This window comes from Phodopus roborovskii, unplaced genomic scaffold (assembly GCF_943737965.1).
Source record: "Phodopus roborovskii unplaced genomic scaffold, PHOROB, whole genome shotgun sequence".
NCBI classification, from domain to species: domain Eukaryota; kingdom Metazoa; phylum Chordata; class Mammalia; order Rodentia; family Cricetidae; genus Phodopus; species Phodopus roborovskii.
In genome coordinates, this window is record NW_026126481.1 from 1,220,481 (window position 1) to 1,247,882 (window position 27,402).

A 27,402-nucleotide genomic window follows, 5' to 3' on the forward strand; every position below is an offset into this window, starting at 1 on the left:
TGTATAAGGCTGAATAACTGATTGCCTAGGGTCAGGGTATTGCAAGTTGGGAGCCAGAATTATATTGGACTATTTATAGTCCCCTTAATTGCCAATTATTGCCTATGTATGTGGCCTAATGTCCTTGTAACTGAGGCAGTTTAAAAAGGGAAATTTTCAGGCACAGGAGAAGGAACTAGTCTCCTACCTAGCATAATTACTGTTTAGGACTTTCTTTCTTCCCAGCTATAAACCTACAAACTTCTAGAAATATTATCAGGTAAAGGGCAGGTCCTAAACTCTAAACCCTTGTCAACCTTAGTGGCACATAGTTTTGTCTTCTTAGACATTTCTATCTGGAAATCACTGGAACCACCTCACCCATTATCAAAAGGCAATGAGCTAGTGGGAGATGGGGGTTCCTCAAAACCTTTTTGCCACTTAAGAGTCACCAAAATAGTTCTACAGTTGGTGCTGAAACAATTAGTTGTGACTCTCCCTTGAGGCTCCATGATCACACTTGGGTATACCTTACATTTTGTTCCTTTCCCCTCGGAAGCATGTACCCCAGTGTGGGTGTGTCTTTTCTAACAGAGTGCCTCTTTCTTCTTGCTCTCATACTTAAAGTTTGTATTAAATTATATTAATTACATCTCCAGGCCTGTGTCATACGGCTACTTCTGAAATGATTTTCTATATTGAAGACACAAATCCTGTCTGTTTTGGTCTGAATCCAGGTCTCTAACAGTCTAGGGGAAATCACCATGTTGCTGCAGGCGACAGTGTAGAGCTACATCTTTGTCCCACACCAGTGGCATGATGATTGGTTAAATCCTATGTACAAATAGACCCCTAGTGTCTGCCCACCACCTGGAAGACTCTCACTAGATAACATCCTAGGTCTATAGAAGAGATTTTTCTCTGCTGCAACCTGCCCACTGGCAGTTTCTATCAAAGCATTTCTAAAATGTTTCATTTACAAGTTTCTTCATTCTGTTACCACAAAGAGTCATGGAATGGTCACCATGTTGGGACATGGGATTTGGGGAAACATGACTCTTTATTTTGGGGCCATGGGCACTTATATTTGGCTCCAGAATAAACCATGTCTTACTCCTACTTCTTTCCATGTGAGAGCTGTGTTTTTTGTTTGTTTGTTTTTTTTTGTTTTGTTTTTTTGGTGTGTGTGTGTGTGTGTGTGTGTGTGTGTGTGTGTGTGTGTGTGTGTACAAGAACAATTTTACTGAGGGGGTCAAGGCCCTGGAAGTGGACTCACATTCTCATAAAGCCATCAGGTAAATAGTGCCTTCTTAAAATGTTTGTCTCCCAGCCTTTCTAGCAGTTAAGAATATCCAGATGACCAAGTCCTAGATCAGTGGTTTTCAATCTTGCTCATGCTTTGACACTTTAATACAGCTTCTCACATTACGATGATCCCCAATCATAAAACTATTTCACTGCTACTTTGCAGCTGGAATAATAATATAAATATCTGATATGAGGTCTCCACCCACAGGTTGGGAAACACTGCCCCAGGGGCACCAATTTTCATTCCTGTAGCCATTCAACAAACGTTTGCATGTGTTGGGGCCAGAGGGGGGGACTTGGGGGCAGGGGTAAAAGCACTTGTTCCAAGCTTTGATGACCTGAATTTGATCCCCAGAACCTATATGGTTTAAGGGAAAAACAGACTCCTGTAAATTGTCCTCAGACTTCCACAGTTTGTCCACATACATGAGAAAAGTAATGTAAACGTTTGCACGTGTTCTATGTAACGTAGGAGGAGAGGAGATATGCTAAGGAGACATTTAGCCTCTCCCTTCCACTATCAAGCTGCTGGACGATGGATCCGAAAGAACTAAGATTTCTGCAGGAATCCCACACTAGGTGGATGGAAAAGCTGAAGCCTTGGTGCCTACCAGAGGAGGAATTCCCAGGCGGAGATCGCACACAGCTCTGAAAACTAGCAGCAACGTGTTTATTCTTGGCTTTTGTCTATTTCCATAAACATATAAGCCTGCTCTAGAAAGAGAAACTGGGGCTCATTTCTCTTAGGTTTGGCCAAACTGTAAATAAATCCGTTTCCATTTATCGAATTATTTCCCTATTTCTTTCAAGATGGAAAAAGTTTATGGTTGTAAGGGGCCTCCTGTAAGCCGAGGGCTGTGGGCATGAATGAAACAGACCCAACCCCTCTGTGAGGAGCCAGCTCCACAAAATCAAGGACACATGACTCTTTGTCTTTGTTACCTGTGCTTTAAAACAGGGCAAGGATACACCACTGAATAGAAAAAGCAAAACCCCACCTGAATTCTAAGATTTTCCTCTTGTTCACTCATTCCCAGAGCACCTTGGGAAATTCTGTTGATGTGTGGTGATCAGATAAGGCCCAGTCACATCAAGCCTGCATAGACTGGATTCTTGTATTTCCTCCTCAAACATAGTCTAGTTATACTCTAAATGTACAGCAAGCATTACGGGTTATTTAGACTGGTGATGTATAAACTTGGCCTTGTAGCTAGTACACTACAGAAGTTTCTTTTTCGTTAGAACTTAAAATAGGCCACGACTCAGTATGTCCCAAGTGTGTTTTGAAAACATTCAGTCTCCAGCTTCAACTATTCCTAACAGCAGATACTTATCCCCATGGGATGTAACTTCTGACTTCACACTTGGAAAATATTATTTTTAATTTCGTGTGTGCTTAGATTTGTTCATGTGAGTGCAGCTTCCGGGTCAGGTGAGAGGCATTAGATCCTCTGGAACTGGAGGTCAGAGGTGGTTGTGAGCTGACTGATCCGTGCTAGTAATCAAACTCAAGTCCTCTACAAGAGCCGCACTGCTCCTAACAGCTGAGCTGTCTCTCCACCTCACATTTGGAAATTTATAATTCCCCTCACCCACTTGTTTTCCCCATCATTAAGTGTAAAACTTCTCATGGATGCTTTTTTTTCCCTCCTAATTCTACTTTAGGCTCCTGACTGCTAGGATTATAGGTGTGTACTGCCACACCCTGCAAATCTTTTCTTCATAAAATTCAGTTCTAAGCTTGAGCATGAATGAGCTGGGGCATGGATCGTGAGGTTGCACCCAGCCTGATCTTCACATGTAGTAGGAACCTGCCTCAAAACCAAACAATATAGGAGATGGAGAAATGGCTCAGTGGTCAAGAACACTTCTGACTCTTGTAGAGGTCCCATGGTCAGTGAACTGCCTGCAGCTCTAGCTCCAGGGGATTTGTCAACCCCTCTGGCTTCCGAGGCAGTGCATGCCTGTGCTTCATACACAGATAAGAAGACACATATGCACTAACCAAAAAGAAAACAAGCAATTTATGAATTAATTGATTTGCAATCAATTATGAAAAAAAGTGGCTATGTTGAGGATGGTGCAGACGGATTAACACTTCCCGTGTGTGAAGGGTTGTAATGATGTGGACTGAGAGCCAAAATTACACCTTGGACTTTAGTCCTCTAATAGCCACTTCTCACCCACCTCTGTAGCTGACCTGGCATTCCTTTTGACTATCAGATGAAACCTTTGGATTTTGTAGCAGACGGCTAGATTTCACCGGTTCACAAGCTAACCATGTCATCAGATAGCTTCTGAAACGGTTCCTCCACTTTGCTGTAATCTCCCCACCTGATATCCCCACTTCGATATTGGGGAAATGCATTGTAGCTCATGCTACTTTTGGTTCTCTGACTATAAAAGTACATATAACCACGTCTATGGCAAGACACATCATTCCAGGGAATATAAGTCGGTATCTCTGGGCCATGGCCACTCATATTTGGTTCACGATAAAATTATTTCTTATTCCTTTTGGAGTAAGAACTAGGTTTTACATGAACAACTTCTTTATGTTGTTGGGAGGGTTTTTGTTTGTTTGTTCTTATGTTGGGAGTTTTTTTGTTTGTTTGCTTGTTCTTACTTTTTAAACAGCATTTCAATCTGTAGTCTGTGCTGACCAGAAATTTCCTATGTTACCCAGTTTGGCCTCTCAAATTCATGGCGATCCTTCTGCCTTAGCCCACTGAGTACTGGGATTAAACTGTGAACCACTTTGTTTGGCTACAAGTTCCCCACCCGACCCCAAGTTCTGGGCGCTGTGTACTAGATTCTGGGAAGGGAAGGATACAGCAGTTGCCTGAAAGAGCCCCAAAATTTGAGTACATCCAGGCAAGCAGAGAGGATTACCAGGTGACATGAAGGACCCATATATACAGAGTGTCTGCATAGAAGAAGGATGAGAAAGTAACCAAAGAACTCCCAGGGTGGGTGACAAGGGCACTCAATTTTAAAAGATGGTCAGGAAGTTTCCTTCTGGTCAAGGCTGGAAAGGCAGCGTCCAAAGGGAGTGAGCAACACATTCTGGAGGGTTTGAGACACAGCCTAAAAGCAATTTGGTACTGTGGGAGTATAGATGGGGAAGCTGGGAAACAGGGAGGGACCAGGAAACTGTGGGTGAGAAGTTTTAAGACAGGCGAGGACCATGTGCTAAGAAGCAGAATGTCATTCACAAGAATTAGGAGAGCCGGGCGGCCTACATGAGACCTTCTGAGTAAGCCTGGAGTGACTTGTCTGACTTGCTGAGATCTGGTTTGCACTGTTCGGGCTTTCCTAAAACACTGTAGCCCAAGCTGCCTTCGCTCTTAAGAGGCGGTCCTTCTGCTCCACCATCCCGTGTTGCAATTACAACTGTGAGCCACTGTGACTAGCTTTAGAACATTGTTTTATTGTGTGTGTGCCATGGTGTGCCAGTGTGGGTCAGATATGACTTTCCAAGAGGTGGTTTTCTCCATCCACCATTCTCAGGCCTGCACAAGAGCTTTTATCCTGTGCCATCTCTTGGGGTCCATCTCCCTGTCTGTCTCTGTCTCTCTTTCTTGCAGACTTGGTACTCTATTTCTCTGTTTTGGTTTTTCCTGAGTGCTGAGATCACAGCCTGAATCAGCATTCTACCTGGAAATGGTTTTTGCTAGCCTGAGTGAGGGAAAAATAAAATAAAGAGATTGAAATTCAGCTGTAATAGGGATGAGCAGTATTAATGGAGCTGAAAGACAGACTGGACTGACTTACTGGACACAAAACTTGTTCAGCCTTGGGTGGAGATGGATTAGAACAGACACATCCCAGAACACCTACTGTTTTGCAGCTATTATTTGATACACAGCATAATACTACATGCATCAAATGCCGAGGAACAGTTTGGTCATAAGCAAATCTCTGTGACATTATCTGTTCTTCATTTCATTTTGTTTGCAATTAAAATTCCTTTCAGGGAGCCAGAATCTTCTGGGCTTTTACTCAGTCTCCTGGTGTATTTCCAGTCTTAACATTTTCAAGTTCTTTTGCAAGGAGAAAATGAAAGCTGTTTTTCAACCACATATTTACCCAAGAAGGCAGTTGTTAGCACAGAATTCAAAGGACATTTGAGAAGACTGTCATGACTACAAACACAGATGGTTAGGCAGGCCTTAACTACACTCAGGCGCAAGGTTCCTTTCCTTGTGGATCACAGAGAGTAACACCACCATTTTTCTTAGTGTCTCAAGTCATCTTAGAAGAGTGTGTATCATCATAAGCACAGATATTTTTATTGGGAATTTTTTCTAGGCTGCTGAGAGTAGCTCAGTCTGTTTCTACATTCTCAACGAAGATGAATGACACATACAATCAAAATCACTTGCTTCTGTAGTTGAACTCTGGAATTACACAGCAAGAAATGTTGAATCCTTCCACTGATATGATAGTGATTCTTTAAAGCTATTTTAAGGATTGAAAACTGAATAATCAAATGGATTTTGAAGAGATCATTTTAATGATCAAAAATTTGGGAACTTGATTCAATGTTTATGAGATACCCATGGTGTCTGAAGAGCTTGAAGCCACCTGTTGCTGGACCTCAGGGATCTCATGTTTTTAAATGGCCATCAAAAGGATGTTACTTCATAAGATGTGACAATGATCTGAAATTCAGATATTAAGTGTCCCTAAATACTGTTTTCCTGGAGCACAGCTTATTGGTTAATTTTGAACTGACTCCATGCATGCTCCCACGGTAGTTTGTGCAATCCCAGTTGAATCCTTTTAGCTTAAAAACCTAGGGAACAAAACCTGGCTGCTGATAGACACTTTTTAGTGCTCTGTGTTTTGAGGGCTTTTCTCTAAAGAAATACAGGCAAAGGGTTTTTCCACAAGTAAATTTTGTCATTTACATCCACATGTTACTATAGTATGTAAGATAACTGCTGTAGAATAAAATAATGGACAAAGTTTTATTATGTTTAGAATTCTTGTTTTCACATGGTCAGAGCAACACAGTTGTTAAGAATATACACTTTAAGGTCATCCTTATTTCTTCAGTCTTGATCAGCTAGCTGTCTGTGACCTTGAGCTTAGCCTTTTGAAAGCCTCAGATTTCCTTTAAAAGTAAGGGATATCTGGTACCATCTAGTAGAGTTCTTAAGTATGAAGTGGGAGAGCTACATTAGTTAGACTGGTGCCTGGCACATGGTAAGTGTGCAGTTCATTTTGCTTACAATTATCATCATCTGATGGTACCACTCACCTTTTGGTGTTCTACACATAGCCTTGCCTGTAACATGGAGCTGCCCCATGAGGCTCTGCTTGTATCCTTTTGCATCCAGTGTCCTCCCCCCTGTGAATTACCATCTGCAAACAGTGCCCCCAAATGCATAATCTACGAGTACCCTTGACCAGCAAGAAAAAAGGGTTTAGGAAGCCCAGAAAAAAAAGTCACAGCAGGACCCGAAGAGAGCCCTGCAGCTATGTGCAGCTTGCGTGCATGTCAGGGTTGTTTTAAATGGTAGACTGTCCCCTAACTTTTCTTATGGAGAGTGCTAGCTTCTTGGTGAAAGCTCTGCTCTGATTTAGCTGCTAAAGTCGTTATTTATTTATTTATTTATTTTGAGTGGATGAAATCTTTGTATTTTGTGTGAGGGTATCATTACATTTTTTTTCTTTTATTATTTCCTATCAAAAAGGTTCTTAGAGAATCACTAGGGTATGATGCTTGGAAGCAATCTGCTTCTCTGTGACGTGATGCTGCCCTCTACCTAAACATCCTCCGCCCAGGAGGATCCTTGTGGTTCTGGTCTCTGCAAAGGAGTCAGAGCCCAGTGAGTATGCTTTTTTGTCCACAGCGAGGCTGTTAATCTTTCGTTTTATGTGGGCCCTGAGTATTCACAGGAGAGATGGCCTTTCAGTTCCCGAGGTACTGTGAAAGAAACAAGCCCCTTTTCACCATCTTTACAGATTTCCTTCTTAAGCACAATTGAAAGAGGAGAGACCTCCCATCCCACCCCCAACAACTCTGTGGTACTTCATTCCCCACTAGTTAGTCAACTATCAGAATTCCAGAACGAAGCAGGGGTCTCCAACAGAATCCTTACAGGTCCTCTGACCTGTCCACTTTAGAAATCAAGTTAGAGTGTTCAACAGATCTCACTTCCTTCCACTTCCTGCGTTTAAAATCTTGACGTGCTCTTGGGGAAAATGCCTTTGAATTCCCCCTTGCAGGACCTGTTGGTTGCACTCGGCTAGTCAAGGGCAGCACAGCAGACTTCAGCATCCCTACATATTCAAGTTGGAGACAAAGTCAGGATAAAACACACACACACAAACCTCAGCCAATATGATGGTAGCCCCCCGCAGGGCTGAGAGCCATGGGGACCACAAAGCAGGTTCCATTTACTGGAAGGAGTAGCTCTCGTCGTCATACTCCAGCTCATCATCTTCTGTCTCTTCCAGCAGCCCGTACTTGAACTTCCGGTAGACGGTGCCATCTTGGCCCATGTAGACGATGTCGTCCTCATCATCTTCATCATAGTCCCGGTCCCTGTACTCAATCACCTGGTCCTCATCAAGATAGCTGCTCCTGTAGGAGGAGTATGACACGGTGGGTTCTGCCAATTTTTCGTAGTGCCCCTTTGCCACAGGTCGGCTTTGAGACTTGCGCCACACGACCACAGCGGCCCCCAGCAGCAGCAGCAGCATGGCACCCGAGGTCACCAGCAGAGCAGTCTTGGTGCGCTCTGAGGGCACAGTGTCGCTGGCTGGAAGAATGCACTCCTCTGATGAGAGGCCACCCAGAGGCAGCAGCAAGGGAGAAAAGGAGAAACAGAATTGGGAAAATCAGATTGTGAAGTCAAGAACTGCCTCTCCTTTTCTTTTTATACCTATAAAATGATAGAAACATTCTTTTTTTTTCCCCTTAGGAAGCACACCACTTTACAAAAACTCAGTATGTAGCTCACAAGAGTCCCAATCCATATTTAATAAAACCAACTGATGCTCCCAGAATAGTAAATTTAAGATCCCAAAAGGACCTTAGATCCCTACATCTCATGGACCAGACTCTAAGGGTCCAGCCTTCTCATGTTATTTTTACACACACACACTCACACCCACACTTACACACACACACACACACACACACACACATTTTTCCCTTTAGCTACTGCTAAACAAGAACTTTGAATTTTTTCTAAGATGGAGATGTTTCCTTAATTATCTTTTAGGCTGGTCCCATGTGATTCTTCCACCCTTCAAGACCAATGAAGCATACTTTTATAAAGCCTACTGACTCTTAGTCATGTGTGGCCTTGCAAATTATTTGGACCAACTTGTTTGTCTTAGACAAGAACTAGTTTGTGTAACAAGTGGACTTTACAATCCATTAACCTCAACTCCAGGTGGGATTCTGGAGGCAAATTCTCTGACACATGTCTAGTTTCTTTGGATAACGAACCATTGCACTCCCCGAGCGAGAAAAGGAATATTTTATCATCTTAAAATCCGGACTGCCATAATAAATGGCAAAGGATTTATAGTGCAATTGAAATTATTGAATTCCAGGGCACTTCCCTTTCTTATTTGTAAGTCTCTGTTTTCAGGGCTTCCCTGAGGATGTTGGGGAAACCAAAACAATGTATGGCATAACTTGGGCATTTAGTTGATTTTTCTCATTTTATTTTCATTTATCTGGCCAGTATGACTTGAGTTGCTTAACTAATTTTATTACCTTTTGTTTTTAATCCACCATATAGTAATTCAAAGAGAGTATAAACCAACTAGGGGAATAGGTATTTGCCCAGTTGGATATACAAATTTTAATGCATAGCAGGCTCTTCCTCCCCTCCCCTCCCTTTCCCTGCTTCCTTTCATGTTCTTCTACCCCTACACAAGGACCTTGCAAGACCTTCTGCAACACCTCTCTCTCTCTCTCTCTCTCTCTCTCTCTCTCTCTCTCTCTCTCACACCACACACACACACACACACTTTTGCTGATGTTTAACTTCTATTTTATTCTAATAGGATTTTGCCCATCAAGAAAAAAATGTTTCCTCTAAAGTAACGGTATTATCATTATTGTAGGCAACATTGCCAGTGTCAGCACAGACTTTCCCCCTGAAGGAAATACGAACGCACTAGAAGGACAGATAAGCAATCTGTCCATGGCTCATAGCTCTCCAGGCAGGAGAATCTACAATGAACCTTTGGAGGTTGTTTTCTTTTCAGCTTGCAGAATGCACTCACTATTCTTAGTCTTAGGTGCAGGGTCAGGGTCAGCCTCTACCATTCGTTTTTTTTTTTTTTTTTTTTTTTTTTTCTGGAGGGGGAAGCTGTCTCAGAAACAAAGATACAAGTAGCTTGACTATGTGGGCTCATTATTTCTCCCCATATACATACGTTGGTAACTTTCCACTATAGAGCTATATCCTCAGGCCAAGAGGATTTGCACTTTTTTTGGGTAGGGTTTGCCTCAGATAACTCTTTCAGAGCCTCTTAGGAACCAGGAAAATGATCAAGTTATTTCTTAAAACTGACATTTCAGAAGCTGCACCTAAGAGGTTCATGGTTCTATTTTCATTTAAGAACATTGATGTATCAGGGCTCTTGCTCTAAGCTGTGAGCCCAGCCTCAGACCTCAATGGGCATGCAGATAAGGGTCTGTGAAACCAGTTGTTCTTGGTGGGTAAAAGCTGAGGAAGGGAAGGGCTAATACTTGGAAAGGTGATACCAGAAAACTAATTGAAAGCCTGAAACAAATAAACAAACAAACAAAAATACAAAGCAGGTATCTATTTTGGGTCTCAGATTTTCTCTACTTACAAAGAACAAACATAACATACACTGACTTTGGTCTGGCATGGCACATCTGAATCCCAAGGAAATTGTCTATTTCTGGAGGAGAGACTCTATTTTAACAGTGTGTTTTTCACTTAGAAGGATCACTCCATTCACAATCTTCAAGGTGTCTTTTTGAAGATGTACTCATTTTTATTTTTATGTGTATGAGTGATTTGAATTGGTGATTCAGTGGTAAAATTCTTGCCTGGCACATGTATGTATGAGAGTTTTGCCTGCATGCATGTATGTGCACTCCACGTGTGTCTGGTGCCTTGGCAGACCAGAAGAGGGTACTGGATCTCCTGAAACTGGAATTTCACACATTGTAAGCAGACATATGGAAGCTCTTAAGTCCTGAGCCATCTCCAGGCCCTTGGATCTTTCTAAGTTTTAATATACACACTGGGGTTGGAGGTTGGAGGACAATTGAAGACTTGGAATTGGTAAGGTGGTTTCACTTATTCTTAGCTTTCAGTGAAAGGCCTTTTTAAAAACACTTTAACAAAATGGCTTGATTTGAGCTAGATTAGAATGATTCTTTAGTATTATCAAGATAACCAATTCCTTTCCCCTTTCCCTCAGGAGCAAAGATAAAAAGCAACAAATACATTTATAAAGGTCAGTTTCTAGACTTAGTTAAGCTGGGGGCAGCATGGCTGTAGAAAGAATGTGGGGTTCTGGGGCTTTGTATTCCAACAGTCCTGTGCTCTAATTCCAGATGAGTATCTGTGGTGTGCAAGTGTGTGGGCATGAGTGTATGTGTATGGGATTTTTAAAAAAAATATTATTTTTTTGTTTTTTTTTTGTTTTTTGAGACAGGATTTCTCTGTGTAGCTTTAGAGCCTGTCCTGGCACTTACTCTGTAGCCCAGGCTGGCCTCGAACTCACAAAGATTTTCCTGCCTCTGCTTCCTGAGTGCCACTATGGCCTGATGATTTTTTTTTTTTTAAGATGAAATCCAGTCTCAAAAAGGTGAGATATCCCCAGATGTCCTCAAACTTTCTATTTTGCTGAGAGTGGCACTGAATTCTGTTCTCCTTTCTGCTGTCTCCTAAGCATTCAGGCTCACGGACACAGCACCAAGCCTATTCTAGATGGCCTCTTTCTTATTATTACTGTGGACTTGAGCATGATTGTCTAACCTTTGGTCTGCTCTGTGTCTTTGCTGATCATATGGGGTCTATGTGATTAAAGTTTGGACCTGAGACATTTCCCCAAGGCTTGGGGGTCGGCTGCCAGCTGATGAGCTTTTGGGGAGTGACAGGTCCTGGGGAGTTGATCTAGTCAATGGATGCATCTGTTGATGGATATAGAATATGATATTACTATTTTGGGGTGGTGAAAAATAGGTGCTTGGTTTTAGGCGGAGGAAATAGATTCCTGGGGGCATGCCCTAGAAAGACATTTTTGAAAAAAAAAAATCTCTGCTTCCTGACTGTCATGAGGTGAGATGTGATGCTCTAGCACATGCTTTCTGCTGTGATGCTGAGGTTTACTGTTGCCTAGAAACAACAGACTCGGATCTCGGAAACTCTGCTTTACACGCTTTTCCTTGGGTGTTTCGTCACAGCGAAGAAAAGGAAACATAACTTGTGAACCAGGAGGTTTCAAGTGCAGACAGGCACACAGCAGGCACTTCGTGAACCATCCACCCTCCTCCCACGTTGCTCCCATCAGCCTTCTGAGGACATCCCGTGCCCTCACCTGTGGTACTGTGGCAGTCACAGCAGTCCTGGGGTCTGTGGGGGTGGGAAGCATTGCAGCAATGTAGGCAGCGGCTGTCATCCATGTGCAGCAGCAGGCCAGCTGGGCACATGGTGCAGTTCTTGGCGCCAGGTCCCTTGCACTCCATGCAGCTCTCGTGGCATTTTCTACAGTTAAACTTTTCTCCCTGTTGAGAACAGTAATGAGGATAGTTTTGAGAGCACGGGTAGTAATCTGGAACCGGAGTTCTCCAATGACTAGCCCCTTTTGTTGCTATGAGTAGGGAAGAATGGGAGTGTGGGAAGGGGGTGTTCTCTATTTAAAAAAAAGTGCAATGGTGTTTCACCTGCATGTACGTCTGTGTGAGTGTGTCAGATGAGCTGGGGATTGAACCTGGTTCCCCTGGAAGAGCAGCTAGTGCTCTTAAATGCTGAGCCATCTCTCCATCCCACTGTTCTACTCCATTTTATCTGTGCTAGGCAAAAGACCAAACCAAATGTGTACAACTGGAGGAAACTTTGGCTGGGCCCTGACCTCTAAGACCTGCTTGGTACAATAATAGGAGAACTGGCTTCCAGAGTGTTTTGTTATAATGTAGCAAGCTCCTGCCTCAAACAGCAGGAGTCAAGGACAAGTTGTGTCTGAATTTGGCCATCCACCCATGCAGTCTAGACTTTCCCACAGCACTCCACATTGCAAAAGTGATATTCTAGATGTTAGTTAGCGCCTAATGCCTTCTCAAAATCTAGCTCTGTTAAAGCTGAAGCCATCACCCTCACGTGGCAATGTCAGGAACAGAGTAGAATGGTAGTGGCCCCTTCTTAACGTTCTCCAATTTGATGCAATTCCCAGCATTTTGCATTCTGTCATCAGCATATAGGTAACACATCAATTTCTATTCTTCGTACTTTTGTGTGTATGTGCAGTTATTTTCTTCTTGTTGTTATGTAGGGTGGGCTGGCTTCAAAGTCACAGTCCTCCTGGTTTGGCCCTCGGCCTTCTGAATGTTGGGATTAGGTTAGTGCTATGGTTTTCTTTGGCTTTTATCCTGTTATATTAATTCCCTGCTTGTCTTCTGTGGTTCCTGGATTCTTGTGCCCAGACTAAGAGTTCAAAGTTCATGGCAACAACTCCCTCCTTGCCTGGTACTAGAAATACGGGTTAGGGAAAGACACCTTATCTTAAATATTATTATTATTATTATTATTATTATTATTATTATTATTATTGTGTGTGCAGACACATATATAACAAGGTGTGCATGTGGATGTCAGAGGACAACTTTTAGGAGTTGGTGCTCTCCTTCCACCATGGGATCTGAGGAGTGCACCCAAGTTGCATGTGCAGCAAGCATTTTTACCTACTAAGGCAACTCACTGGCCTAGAAGGTCCCTTCTTTTTGTGCATCTGTAACGAGTGGAATGGAAGAGGAGGAGGGAGGGAAACAGAAAGGCTGGCTTGCTTAGTGGTGGAGCAAATGTTAGGCACCACTGATAAATAAATACATGAAAAGAAAAGATAAAGAGGAGTGGGAACTGCATTTCTTGAGGCATTTTGGAGTATCTTCCATTCTGATAGTGTGTTTTCAGCTGTTATTGTCAAATCTCCAGAGTGCATGTCTCCCTGTGTTACTTCCCATCCATGTGGCGTTTCTCTGAGCCTGCTTCTGTGAACTATAATTTTGATATCAGAATTCAAAGAGAGCTTATATGTAAATATGCTGACTTGTTTTAATTTCACCATTGATGCATTTTCTTATGGTTTCAAGTCTAGACACACAATCAAGAAGTGAAGAGGTTCAGGAAGTCTGTGGCTCTGGGGAAAGTCTGTTATCCTGCCCTGGAGGAAAGGAAAGAGATGGGTCAGCAAGCTGCCCCCTGTGTCTGCTCAAACAGAAGCTGGGAAATGAACACTTAGTATTTCTGCTGTACTAGAGGACTGAGCTTCCTGTGGTCACACAGAACTGCTCCAGGGCTGAAGTTACCTTAGATCCATTCAGTTCCTGTGAATCAAATGGATGCTGAGAGTTGGTAGCTTGACTATTATATGAATGAAAGAGATGCTACAGTGTTAAACCTAGGCTGTGGTGAGTGTAGGAGTTTAGGCTGTTTTCACTTCCCAGAATGATACGTAGGGATTGAGCTCCATAAGGAGGTGGGGGTGCTTACACCAACCAAAGGTCTCAGTACCTCTCCATCTCTGTATTCCCCTACAAGACATTCCGGGGCACAAATTCCTTTCTGAAGGTGGTAGCTCCACACACAGGACAAGCAATTCCATGCCTCCTTTCCTGAAAGAGAGGGGAAAAGATCATGTTATGAGACAGATTTCAGATTCTAACCTCTGTCTTGATGTCATATCAGCCAAGAGTAAGGAAAATGTCAAGTAAATTGAAAGAAAGGTGGCTGGGGGTATGACAAGAGTCTACAAGACAAAGTAAAGACTTACAGATTGCTTGGTCTTTTCCACAAACCAGACTCTCAGTCTGCTTGAAGGCAAAAGATCTTTAGAAAATGAGAAATCTCATGGGATGCTTCTGAGACCTTAGGGGCCAGGCTGTAGCTTGTGGTAGACCCCTGCCCAGCATGCACAAGGAAAGCCATGGGCTCCATTTCCAGTATCAGGAAAGGAATGTTTACAAAGCCTTTACTCCTCCTCCTATCACTCCAAACATTGTAGCTTCCTTAAGGATCCCCCCCCCCCCCCCCCGCTAGATAGTTGGAAATATGCATTATTATATACCTAACTTCCCTGCTAGGGGGCAGGCTACCAGACCTCTCCCTTTGTGACTGGAACTCTAGACTGCTCTCTTCCCAATCTGGCTGCAGTCCAAAACCAAGGCAGTATTCGGTGGTCTATGTGTCAACTTGGTGGGAATCAGTGCTTTATGACATGTCCTGCTTTGCTGTATTGTAAGCCCTGCACAAAGGGGCACTTGGGATCTTTCACAAAGGGTTAATTTACTGATGGTTTTCTCCCCCCAGTCCCAAGGCTAAGAGCCTCTGTGCCTGTTATTGCATCTAAAGAGGCTCCAGGCTGGAGAGACAGACCTTTTGACATCTTCTTAAAATTCGGAACAACTCACCATCTGCTTTTTCTCACAACCTCTCCCCAAGCTAGACCCACAAATTCAACTCCTACAGGGTGGCCCTGGGGTGTGTCTGTGAGAGGTGCTGTGCAGGCAGAGGCAGCTTAAAAAAGTTCAGGGCTCATGACTGCATGAGGGGGGAATAAATAAATTAGGAGGTAAACGTGTTAAGGGACAAAGTAACTCTGGAGACACCAGCTGAAGGAAATGGTATAGATTAGGTGAGTGTGCGATGTGCCCCCCCCCCACTATCACAGCTGCAAGTTATTCTTCTCTTCCCTCCCCTCCTTCCTCTCCTCTGTCTCCCTTCTGTTCCCATCCTCCTTCCTTTTTGCAACAGGGTGTCACTGAATGTCACTGAGTTGCCCATGCTGACTACAAATTTTCATAATCCTCCTGCCTCAGGCCTCTTTCTAAGTGCTGGGCTTAGAGGTGCATTCCACCATGCTCATCAGATAGTTTTCTTTTTAACAGCTAAAATTATTGGTCAATCAAAAGTGGATGAAACACAGGTACACTGCTGATTTAGACTGCCAAATTTTCTAGATTTTTTCCCTACATCCTTGTTTCTTAGTATAACAATGTTTCAGAAAATTTTACACTTGTTTTTCTATTCAGTTTATAGCCTAAGATAGGGATCCCCAAATTTCTTAAACTCTGTGTTACAAAAGGAAGTTAGCACAAGAGTCACTGACTAGCAAAGAATGTGTGAGCTCCATGAAGGAAGGGCAGCAGAGGAGATGAACAGTGAGTGCCAAGGGCAGAAGAAAATTATAGCTGTGTGAGTCCCAGGGCCCCAAGCAGGAAGAAAAAGGAGAATACAACATGTGGACATTTTCCAGATCTACCCAGTACTGCCCGTCACCCCTGAATCCTGTCTTGGGGATCCTATGTGGATGAACTTGGGTAGGGAATGCTCGAAACTGTCATCCTTAATTTGGTAGAGTATCTCCAGGCCAGTGGAGAAATGTAGAGTTCTTACACTGTCCTCTGACATCATAAATGATATCTCCAATCCATCTCTGAATGTTCAGCTGTGGCTGTGGCTTAGCTCTGACAGGCCCCTGTTAAGAGACATTAACTTACCTAATGATGGTTGCCTGGTCTTAATTAGAATCCAGCTGCCCTCCCCTGGCGCACTGCACAACACTAATGGGTGGAAACTAGGGCTGTCTGGCTTAGCAAATGACAATACAGTCATTTGTTGACATCTCATTTTTATCACACTTATGTGTGGGTGTGACTAGGTGTTTTATGTTCTTGCTTTTTCGACGTCCCTGCTATGATGATGGAAGTATAACCGGAATTATGAGCTCAAATCAACTCTTTCTCCCCTTAAATAATTTTTATTGTGTGGGGGGGGTTCAAGATATTTTTCTTTTTAATCATAGCAACAGTTCCCCAAAACAAAACTAAGAACAAAAATTACACCAAGTAAACTGACCTGGCTTCCAAGGGACTGGTCTGCTTTGTTGATAATTGTATGGATGTTTTCTGGGCCATGGAGTCGAATAAATATTCGTTTAGTAAATAAATAGATGAATGGATATACAGAACTGTAGGGGAACACGGGATGGAAGGCTGTGGAAAGGCTATTGAGAAAACACACTGAGTGTAATGGAGCAGAAAGCAGTCTGGCAGAGAAGGCTGAAGGAGTACTCTGGAGAGAGGCAGGAGGCAAGGTTGGTTCAGATCTATAGTAAGTCACATTCAGATTAAAAGATGGAGGATGTGATAGTGAGAGATGAGGGAGCAAGTGAGGAATGGCCACGGGGGAGGAGCCTCATATGCAAATATGGAGTACTAGACTAAAGTCAGCACAGGGCTGTGTGTGCTGTGCAAGATCAATCAGACAGCATGGAGGGCTGGATGGCCACTAGGTGGTGGCTCATACTGCGGACATGAAGACCACTTAGCCAACTGGTACTAACTGGTAATTCAAGGCATAAACTGTGAGATCTCAAAACCAAGATAATGACACTAATGACTAAGAGAGGGGAGATGAAATTGGGAGATATTTAAGATGTCACAGGACTTAGAGACAAGCAGTGGTGACTGAGAGATCAAGAACAGAAAAGGAACCGGTGGTGGTGGCACACGCCTTTGATCCCTACACTCGGGAGGCAGAGGCAGGCAGGTCTTTGTGAGTTCGAGGCCAGTGTGGTCTACAGAGTGAGTTCAAGGACAGGATCCAAAGCTACACAGAGAAAATCTGTCTGGAAAAACAAACAAACAAACAAACAAACAAACAAACAAGTGAAAAGGATAATGCCAGGCTACCATTAGGCAACAGGCAGCATAATGGAACCATTCATGGAGATAAGAAACACGAAAGAGTGATCTGAGGATGGAGTGAGAGGTTTGGGGTATCTGTTGGACATCTCATGTGAGATATTCAGCTAGAAATTTGACCAGTTGAGGAATGAAGTCAAGAAAACCTTTTGGTACTTCAAATTACTTGACAGATTTACACGACCCCACCTGGATGGTATAGCCCTACATGTGGAATTGGTGTGGGGGGTGGGAGGGGAGGGTAGGAGGGGTACATGTGAGGGGGGAGAGAGAGTGAGAGGGAGGTAGGGAGAGGGAACTGGGATCGACAAGTAAAATAAAAAAAAAAAAAAAGGAAAACCTTTTGGGAAGTAGATGCATATGCATCAAGACACTGATGATAATGGCTGGATATGGTGGTGATCACTTATAATTCCAGCACTAGGAAGGCTAAAGTAGGAGGATTGTGAGGTCAAAGTCTGCGTGGTCTACACATGCACACAAACACACCGAAAGAAAAACAAATATGTGCATGCACACAAAAAAACCCTGAACTCGATCAGACTGGTCTTTGCTGGTTTCACCTAGGTGTAAGGATTCTGGCCCCCAAGAGTACTAAAGAACTCCAGGCTTCTGAGTTAGCAGCATGAGGTTGGGCAAAATTTAGTTTACAATCTTCTTCTGTTTTGATTTTTCAAGACAGGGTTTCTCTGTATAGCTCTAGCTGTCCTGGAACCAGCTCTTGGAGACCAGGTTGGCCTCTGCCTCCTGAATGCTGGGATTAAAGGTGTGCACTGCCACTGCCCAGCTAAGTACACAATCTTCTAAGAAAATGTTTAACCCTTAGCAACATGTATATGTGAAAAAATTAAATGTAGAGCTGGAGAGATGGCCCAGCAGTTAAGAACAGTGGCTACTCTTCCAGAGGGTGGGGGTTTGATTTCCAGCACCCTGTTGGTTGCTCCCAACCTTCTGTAACTCTGGTTCCAGGCTATCTTATGCCTCCTTTGGCCTCTGTGGGCAACACACTTGGTACATTAGTATATAGGCAGGCAAAGCACCCATACAGATAAAATAAAAATGCATTACTCAGCATGGTGACACACGCCTTCAATCTAAGCATGCAGGAGGCAGAGGCAGGCAGATCTCTGTGAGTTCAAGGCCAGTTTGGTGTACATAGTACGGCTGGCCAGAGCTACATATTGAGACCTTGTCTTAGAAATAAATAGACCTTGATGGAAGATGTCATTCTGTATATATGTTTCTTTTATTGGTTAATGAATAAAGCCCTGTTGGCCAATAGAAAAGCAAGATAGGCAGGACTAGGAGACAAGGAGGATTCTGTGAGATGTAGTTGACAGGAGTCAAAATGTAGGACCAAGAGGAGTAAGAGGTCCAGGCCCTTTCTCCAGTAAGAGAAGACCACGTGGAAACACTTAAATTGACAGAAATGGGTTAATATTTAAGGCAGAGCAAGCCAATAAGAAACACTAGTAACTGGCCAACAATTTCATAATTAATACAGTGTCTCTATGTGTAAATTTGGGACTGACATAGCTCAGTGACCAGGCTGGCAGGAAAGTGCTGGTAACAAAAACTCACATGAATGTAACTTCTTATATAGCTTGATACATTCTAACCATACTGAGATTGGAAAACAAATAGTAGAGAAAACAACAAAAGAAGTTTAGGATAAACTATCTAGATGAAGTCTTTTCAACCCAGAAAGCAAGCACAAATGAATAGTGTCAGGATCAAGCACCGCCTGACAGGAAGTGGGCATCTCTCTCTTTCTTTCTTGCTTTCTTCCTTCCTCCCTCCCTCCCTCTCCTTTTCTCCCTCCCTCCCTCCCTTCCTTCCTTTCCTTCTTCTCTGTTTTCTCTCCTGCTTTTTCTCCCCCCTCCCTCCTCCTCTCCCTCCATCTTCTTCTTTAAAAACCGTAACAGAACTGAAAGTGTTTCACAAGAGATTGGAACCAAACAAAGCCCAGGCTCAGGCTTAAACAGGAGTTATGGAGGGACTCTGCTGTCACAGACAAGTCCTCCCCAACTCTGTCAATTGGTTTGTTGATGTGATCTGTACTACCAAGAATGTCACCTCTGGGAAAAATGGACTATCCTAGTCTGGATAGTTTCTGGGAAACATGTGTGAACTAAACTGAACAACAGGTTTTGTTATTTAAAGACTAATCAAACACAACTAGTCTTTTTAAAAAATGGTGATGGAAATCTTCTCTTTTCAGATCCCCTTAACTTAATTCTTATTCCACACATTCTAGAGTGAAGAACCACCTGCAACTACATGGAACCACTCAGCAGCCACCCAATATGCCACTTCCTATACATTCCTTTTCTTATTCAATATTTAGGAGCACTTTTCAAGTGTTGTATTAAAAAGTCAGAGCAGGGCTTCAAAGCGAATGCCATGCAACCCCGATAAACTTTACTCTTGCTGAAGGAACTCACAGTTGGAGAGATGGACATTAAAATGTAATGTAAGGCTGGGAATATAACTCTGTGATAGGTAGTTTTATCTTTACTTAATTGAAGTAAGAATGCAGCCTGAGCATATTTCAGGGCAGCCAGGGTTACATGGAAAGACACTGTCTCAAATAAACTAACAAAAAAGTAAGGATGAAGGAAGAGATAAGGGAGTAGAGAACTCAAATCTAACTGCCATTCATAGCGAGCACAGGGTGAACTCATTCTAAAGTACACAGATCAAAGCTAAGGACAACAAGAATGGGACTGGGTGTTAGGAGTAAAGAATAATGACTTGGGACCACAGGTAGAAGGGACCATGGGGCAGGTGATCGACAGCGGACAGATGGGGAAACAGAGACCTGTAGTTGTGACTCATATTGAAAGTTTTATTGAGAGGGAGGTAAAGAGACATAGAGACACAGAGAGAGGACAGAAGAGAAGAGAGAGACAGGAAAAGTCCTGACAGCAGGAAAGGAAGAGGGGAAAGAGAGTATAAGTGAGCAGGGGTCTTCCTTTTAAAGGGATCCTTTGCACATTCCTACAGAATATGCAACCATGGAACCCTGGGCTGACCAGGGTACTGTTTGAGTGCATTCTGCCACGTGACAGGGGCAGGCTAGCATAATGCCTGAATCCTTACACTGAGGACATAGGTGAGCTGGCAGAGTACATGCTTAGTATATGCAAAGCCCTGGGTTCAATCCCCATCACCTCATAAATTGGCCAGGCTGGTATATGCCTGTAATTCCAGAGATTTGGGGGAATGGACGAAGGAGAATAAAAAACTCAAGGCTATCTTCAGCTACATTTTTCTCAGAGGCAAAGCTGCAGAAACATTTGGAGCTGAACATTTTTTCAGTTTGAACAAAAGAATTATTTACTTCCTATACATTCATTTCCTTATTCAACACTTAGGGAGCACTTATTAAGTGCTCTTTTAAAAAGAGCTGGGCTACAAAACGAATGCCATACAACCCCGATAATCTTTGCTCTTGCGGGAGTGGTTCACAGTTGGAGAGATGGACATATTTAATTAAAATGGAATGTAAGGCTGGGAATGTAACTCCGTGATAGGTATCTTGCCTAGCATACACATGGTCCTAAGTTTAATTCCCAGCACTGGAAAAAGGTCACATAAAAAGCTTTGGCGAAACACTGAACTACAGAATTGGGATGGAGGAAGAAGCTTGCCAGGAGGACCAAGACTAGCTCTCTAAGATGATGTCCAAGCTGGGTCTCAGAGTCCCCAGAGGTTTGTTCTTGAGGAAGGGGAACTAGGTCACAGGGGGGCATGTAAGAGGGTGGCATATTGGGTGGCTGCTGAGTGGTTCTATGTAGTTGTAGGTGGTTCTTGACTCTAGAATGTGTGGAATTAAGACTGAATTAGGGGATCTGAATAGGGAATTTTTTTTTAAATCACCATTTTTAAAAAAAGGATAGCCGAGCTTGCTTTACCTTGGGCCTCTGATGTGTAGTATCTGGTTCTTGATCACCCAAGCAGTGTCTGATGTAGGTTGTGTTGGAAAAGGCCTTAGGTCATATGAGACACTGGTTGACTCTTCCACAAGTTCTGTGACATCCTAGCACATCTTGCAGGCAGGACAGATTGAAGATCAAGGGTTTTGTGTCTGGGCTGGTGTTTACATTTCTCTTTTGGTAGCCTATACTACATACACTACATACACTACATACACTAAAGAAACTAGGACATAGGGGTAAAGGGTCTATGTAGGCACCAGCTCAATTTCTCCATGTTCAATGAATCAATGTCCTCAGCAGTGGGACCCAGCTATCAGTTTGTAGTTAGCAACTCTTTGTCTTGGCAACAGTCTGGGTTGTTTGAGGCGTTCCATAGGTTGGGACTCCATCTCCCCCAATATTAGGAGACTTCATTAGGATCACCTTTATATATTTTAGGAGGTATTCACTGCACTGGGTTTTCATACAATTCCTCAAATGACACTCATTCTCAGATGTTTCTCCCCATATCCCCTGAAGAGCATGAGGCACAAGCGTCATGTGTTTAAGAATATGTGATTAGATCTGGACTACATGTCTCTACAGGTGGGATAGCAGCATATGGAGGGGAAATATGTTCATTATACACTTGCATGAAATGTCCTTATTTTGTTAAACTTAGGATAATGTAATTAATGTGATGCCAATCAACACCCCAAGAACTGTTAGAAATGTATCTAGGAAGGCAGAGAAATCCAGGGCTGTTGGAAAAGGGGAACACTACCATTTCTTACATGGTTTCACTGTGACCATCTGGCAAATTGTAAAGAAATGAGTACAATGAAGTTTCATAATGTCTGTGCTAGGATAACCTGCAGGAGGGAGCAGAGGACCCCAGGGACCTGCCAGCTGCTTCAAAAGGCCTGAGAAGGGATCTTGGGCATTTAATGAGAACAGTAAGAATTCAGAAGGACATCTAATTGGAGGGATACTTAGGACAGGGTCCACAGGTCTTGAAACTCACCTGTGTTGCAGGTAGATTTAGTAGGCGGTAAGAGGCAGAGTAGTATAAGGAATAACATCAAGGTGCTGTCCTGGACAGTGTTTGAATGGTGGTCCTACCAACACTGATTTTATGATCTCTGGCACAAGCAGACATCAGGAAAAAAACAATTCTGGAGCTTGGGAGAGCTTGAGGCAGATGTCTTAGGGAGTCTTTACATTGATAAACATGAATGGATTTTCCTAGACAGGTGCTGCAGTGGTGTCACAGTTTGAATATGGAATATCTCCACCTGCAGGCTCATGTACTGGGGGGGCTTGGTTGCTACAGAACAGACTCTGGGGACCCAATTAGATCTGGATTTCATCAGTGATGGTTCTTGTGATGGACTCACAGTCTAACAGGTGTGCTTTGGAGATGGTGCACAGTAGGGTCAGTAGAGGAAGGAGGGTGCTTGGGGGCTTCTCTGGAAGTGTGTCTGCTTCCCTTCCCCTTCCTCATTCTGCTTCCTGTCTGCTGGGAGCTGATCTTCTCTGCCGTATGACAAGATCCCGCTGCCAAGACGTTCTGCCTCATCACAGGTCCTCAGCAGTTCAGTGAGCTGGCCACAGACAGCAGCCTCTGCAGGCATGAGCTGGGACAAGCCCTTCTCCCCTTAAGCTGTTTTTCTCAGGGATTATCACAGGGATGAGATCAGACAGGTGGAGAAGGAAGTTGGGAGTAGGAATAGAGCAACATTCCTGTACTGAGCTTGATAGACCAGAAATCTGGAAGGCAGCAAGGATGTTGTAGAAGTTGAGAGTGGAGAGAGTGTGGTAATTAATGCTGGAGAAGCCTGAGGAAAAGTTGGGAAATGGGGGCAAACCCCCAAGAAGGTAAGAGGGAGAGAGGGGAAAAACAGGAAGGAAAACCCCTCAAATTTCCATCTTCATCTGCAAAATCCAGGCATATTCTCACCTTCACATTTGTCACAAGTTGGGTGGCACCTCTGACAGGTCTGTGCATGTTGGTCTGCATAGTAGTGCTCTGGACAGGTACGGTGACACTGTCCCTTGGAGCGCAGGAGAAAGAAAAATGTGTCGCAAGACAGGCAGTCTGTGGGCCGTGGGCCCTGGCATGCCTTGCAGCTCTTGTCACACTTCTCACACCGACCGCTGGTGCTTTCTCCATAATATCTGAAATGAAGAGGGGATCAAAGATAGACACATTTGTTCTCAGTATCTGAGAGGGTTGGCAGTTGGACACCAAAACCCATGTGTTATAATACAGCAAGAGAGGGACCATGGCAGGAAGCCCGGCTAACACACCATACAGAGCTTATGTGGTGAGTTTTATTGGGGGAAGGGGGGGGAGTGCGGAAATGGAAGGGAGACAGGGGAGAAAGACAGAGAGAGGCAGAGAGAGAGAGAGAGAGAGAGAGAGAGAGAGAGAGAGAGAGGGGCAAACCCCTCTCTGCCTCTTCAGAGAAGCAGGGGGAGAGAGAGCTGGAGTGGGCAGAGCTTGTCTCTTAAAGGGGCCTTTTACACTTGCATACAGAGCCAGGGTATTGCCTGCCTGCCATGTGTGCAGGGGTGATGCACTCTGCCAGGTCCCCAAGGGGCATGGCCAAGGTGTGCCTGTATGCTAACACCATGTGTGTACAAGTCCCTGGACCAAATGGCAGCGTTTGTGCATTAACTCTACCTCCTCCTTTATGCTTTCAATTATCTCTAAACGGTTCTCAGTGAAGGATAAATGCCACGGGAATGGTTGTTATGCTATACTGGCTCAGAAGTAATGACAGTGCTCGGCAACAGATGCATTGTTTTTGAGTATTTCCAGTTCCTAATCAAGTATGAAAGCTGAGGATGTGGAGGGCTGAATAGGCTCTGCTTGGACTAAGGGCTGTGTCAGACAAGCCTGGCCTCTTCCGTCTCTTCACTCAACCTTCCTCACAGAATTATTGCCAAAATGCTAATGAATGTAGTGAGTATGGGCTCTCTTCCCTGTACCCCGAGTGTTATAGGCCTTCACAGCCCCCAGCCAGCTGTGTGTGAGCATGGAGCTGGACGCACCTATGATAAGGCCAGAGTCACACACAAAAGATAGTGGCTCAACAATTCTCCTCCATCACTTTCACTAATTGTTCTCCAGACTTAACTAACTTTTGCTGAGCCATGCCCAGGATGGAAGAGCTTTCCTTTCCTTTCATCGTTATCATCACCACCACCCTCCACCATCATTTTGAATACACTGGATCTTCCATGTACAGTCAGACTGGACTTGAACTCTTGTTGTAGTCCAGGGTGGCCTCAAATTTGTAGCCAATATCTTGCCTCAAACTTTCAAATGCTATGACTTGTTGGCAGCTGTGCAGTTTACTTTAGGACCAGTATATGAGTGCCTGTCTAACAGGTTTCTAGATGAGGCAAAAGCCCATGGGGACAGTCTCACACGGCAAGGACCAGTGGACTTTAGAACAGTGCCGAGTACTGCTGGGACCTCAAAGCCTGCATGCTCCCTTCTCTCTCAATGTTGATGATTCTCTTGGTTGTTTTAGTGTCATTTTGTCAATAATACATGGGGAAGATGTGATCATTCCCGGAAACCCCATTTTTTTCTCAAATATTTTCCCCTAAAATTAAATTCTTTGGGCACTGATGCTTCTCAGGTTTCTTATCTAGGGATGCCAGCTGTCACTTCAGTTCCTGGGAGCTGTTCTGATTCAGTGCTGACAGGATTGGAGGCAGAGCATCCCTATCTCTGTAAACATATTTGAATGAGATTGCTGTTCTTGAAAATGTGTGCCTATGTCAATCACCTTTTAGTTTTGTAAAGACAGGATGCACCTGGCTTGATTTCGCCAAGCTAGCAAAATGGTAAGTGTTGTTTTTGGTTTAAAGACGTTTTGATGTAAAAGTTGGGAAAGCCACATTTGACATATCTGTTTTTGCTGGAGGTTAGCATTTGGAGAATGAGAAACACTTACTTGCTTGTATGGAAGAGCATTCTTGTTTTTGATGTATAAATAAAGATGACTGGAGCTATTCCAGGCTGGCTACATGTATGAAACTCATCTGGTGGTTGGACAATTCATTTCTTTGGTTACCCTTTTCTACCTTAGGATCTGAGCCCAGGTTGCAGTGAGACCTGGCAATGACTACACGCATGGGCCACTACACCCAGCTTGATAGGCAATTTAAAGTGTACCTCTAAATGGATCTTCTAATTTCTCAATTTAAAAACATTTTTAAATATGAGGTCACATGATTGATGCTGGTTTTTATAAAACAGATGTAAATCCCTTTGAAAAGGTTTTTGAAGAGTCAACATGTTAACAGTAATGACCACTCATTAAGCTCTGTTGTATACCTGATGATGCCCTAGGGACTTCAGAAACATTTCATCCCATTGAACATGAAAATGAGAGACTAGAATGTGATGGTTAGGAACTTAGGCTCTAGAACAAGTGTGCTTTCAGATTCCAGCCATATCACCCAATAAGCTGTGTGCCCTTGGCAGGATCACTCAATATCTCTGTGTTTCATATTCCTTATTTGTAACATGGAGCTATTACTAGCAATACAATTAAATACTAGAAAGCTGTTATACTAGTGGCTAGAACTCTATAAATACTGTATACTTGTGGATTTTTTTAATTAAGTCTCACGGCATGCCATCTGAGTTTATATTGCCATCCCAAAGATTGTGGATCCCAAACACATGGCTTAGAACATTTAGAGAACTTGTTTAAGGTCAAATGGGAGATGGTATGAAAAGCCTCATCTGCCTATCCCCAATATAACACAATGGTGCATTTGCTGAAGGTGAACAGAGGCCTTCCAGATCATTTTGAGGTCTTAAGGACATGGGCAGAGGTTGTGTGGCTCATGTCCGCATTTCCATGATCCTTGTCTGGAAGCAGCACATCATCATGAATGTACATAGTACTTGCCCCACATCCCTGAAGAATTGGTTCTTTGCTGCATGTGTGGTGGCACACATGAAAAAACAAGAGATGTTTTTCTTCCAGGAACTTAATTTCTTTTTCACGAGGAGATACCAGGACAAGGATAAGGCTTTGCAGTACAAAGTATGGGCTTTAACTCAGCTTATCCAGACATACCAGGTGTTCTTACACTGACCTGTGTAGACTACAGGAGTGAGTGAACAAATGAGATATGCAGAAACATGAGCCAATGTGCAGCACCGAAATAAACAAAACATGCAGACATCACTTAGGACCGAAAAAAGGTACTAATTGGGGTGAAAGCATCCAGGGAAGGCCCTTCAATTTGGGTCTGGAACCTCTCAGGGCTCTGGGTTACTAACTGGGAAAGAGTGGGTGAAGGTGTGGGATGTTGCTACGGTATGGCCCAATCAAGACTTCTTTGCAGAGTGTAACCAGACCTAATAAACATACCATCAGATGTTTTTAGCAGAAAAACAATCAAGTTCTTATTCACAACCTGCTTTATATTAGCATTTCATGTCAGTGTCATGGTTACATTTAGAACCAAAGCTACAAATTGTGGAGGTTGGATCTTTGTGGAGGTCTGGCAGGTTGCAGAGTCCATGGGGTATAAATGGAGATGGTAACTGAAATTGCTCCTTTTGTGCGATCAGTGTCCCACCTGGACTGGTTAAGTTTTTCATATTAACACTGAACCATACAATATCATAAAACTCTACTGATGCACATGGGTCATTCTGAGGGGAGGAGAGACCACTCTGTATTGTGACTGCAAGTATGTGTGGATTGTCAGTGAGGCCAGGATGTGAGGATGGTTAGTCAATTGGTCTGACGGGACCATCTATCTGACTTAGTGTGTTCTTTCATGGAGACACACTATTTCACCATTTTCTTGCCCTGTACTGTGACCTGGCTCATACTTGCTCCCTACTCGCAGGGAGCCTTTACTGTGGCCTCCTTTCCTCATTGCCATTAGAGTGGCTGCAGAATGAGAAGGTCCTTACCCGTCCCTGCATTGCAGCAAGCACTCTTTGCCCAGCTGGAACCAGCCAGGTCGGCAGGAGCGGCACTGCAGGCTGTGAGGTCCTTCACAGGTCCTACAAGAGTTGTGGCAGGGCACACACCGGTGGCTGTCCTTGTCAGTGTGGTATCCTTCTGGGCAGCTTTTCACACAGGCCGTGTCTGTTGAAGAAGGAAAACAGTCTGTCTTGACAGAAAGCCTGACCTGTGGTTCCCACACATGAAGAGTGAGATGAGGAAGAGGTCAGCAAGGACAGGCTACAGTAGGAAATGGGAAGTGCAGGCT

The 27,402-nt window shown here is 43.6% G+C and overlaps 1 protein-coding gene across 1 annotated transcript in view; it reads right to left on the reverse strand.

Annotated features, from left to right (window-relative positions):
* Nucleotides 1-7,695: 7,695 nt before the first annotated feature.
* Nucleotides 7,696-27,402, reverse strand: part of Pcsk5 (proprotein convertase subtilisin/kexin type 5) — a 409,247-nt gene continuing 389,540 nt past the window's right edge. Inside the window, exons 34-38 of the mRNA XM_051194065.1 lie at nucleotides 27,101-27,278; nucleotides 23,102-23,319; nucleotides 14,031-14,131; nucleotides 11,842-12,028; nucleotides 7,696-8,078 (exon numbers count right to left, since the gene is read on the reverse strand). Of these exons, the coding sequence (XP_051050022.1) occupies nucleotides 7,696-8,078; nucleotides 11,842-12,028; nucleotides 14,031-14,131; nucleotides 23,102-23,319; nucleotides 27,101-27,278 (1,067 nt within the window). The remainder of the gene's footprint in view (nucleotides 8,079-11,841; nucleotides 12,029-14,030; nucleotides 14,132-23,101; nucleotides 23,320-27,100; nucleotides 27,279-27,402) is intronic.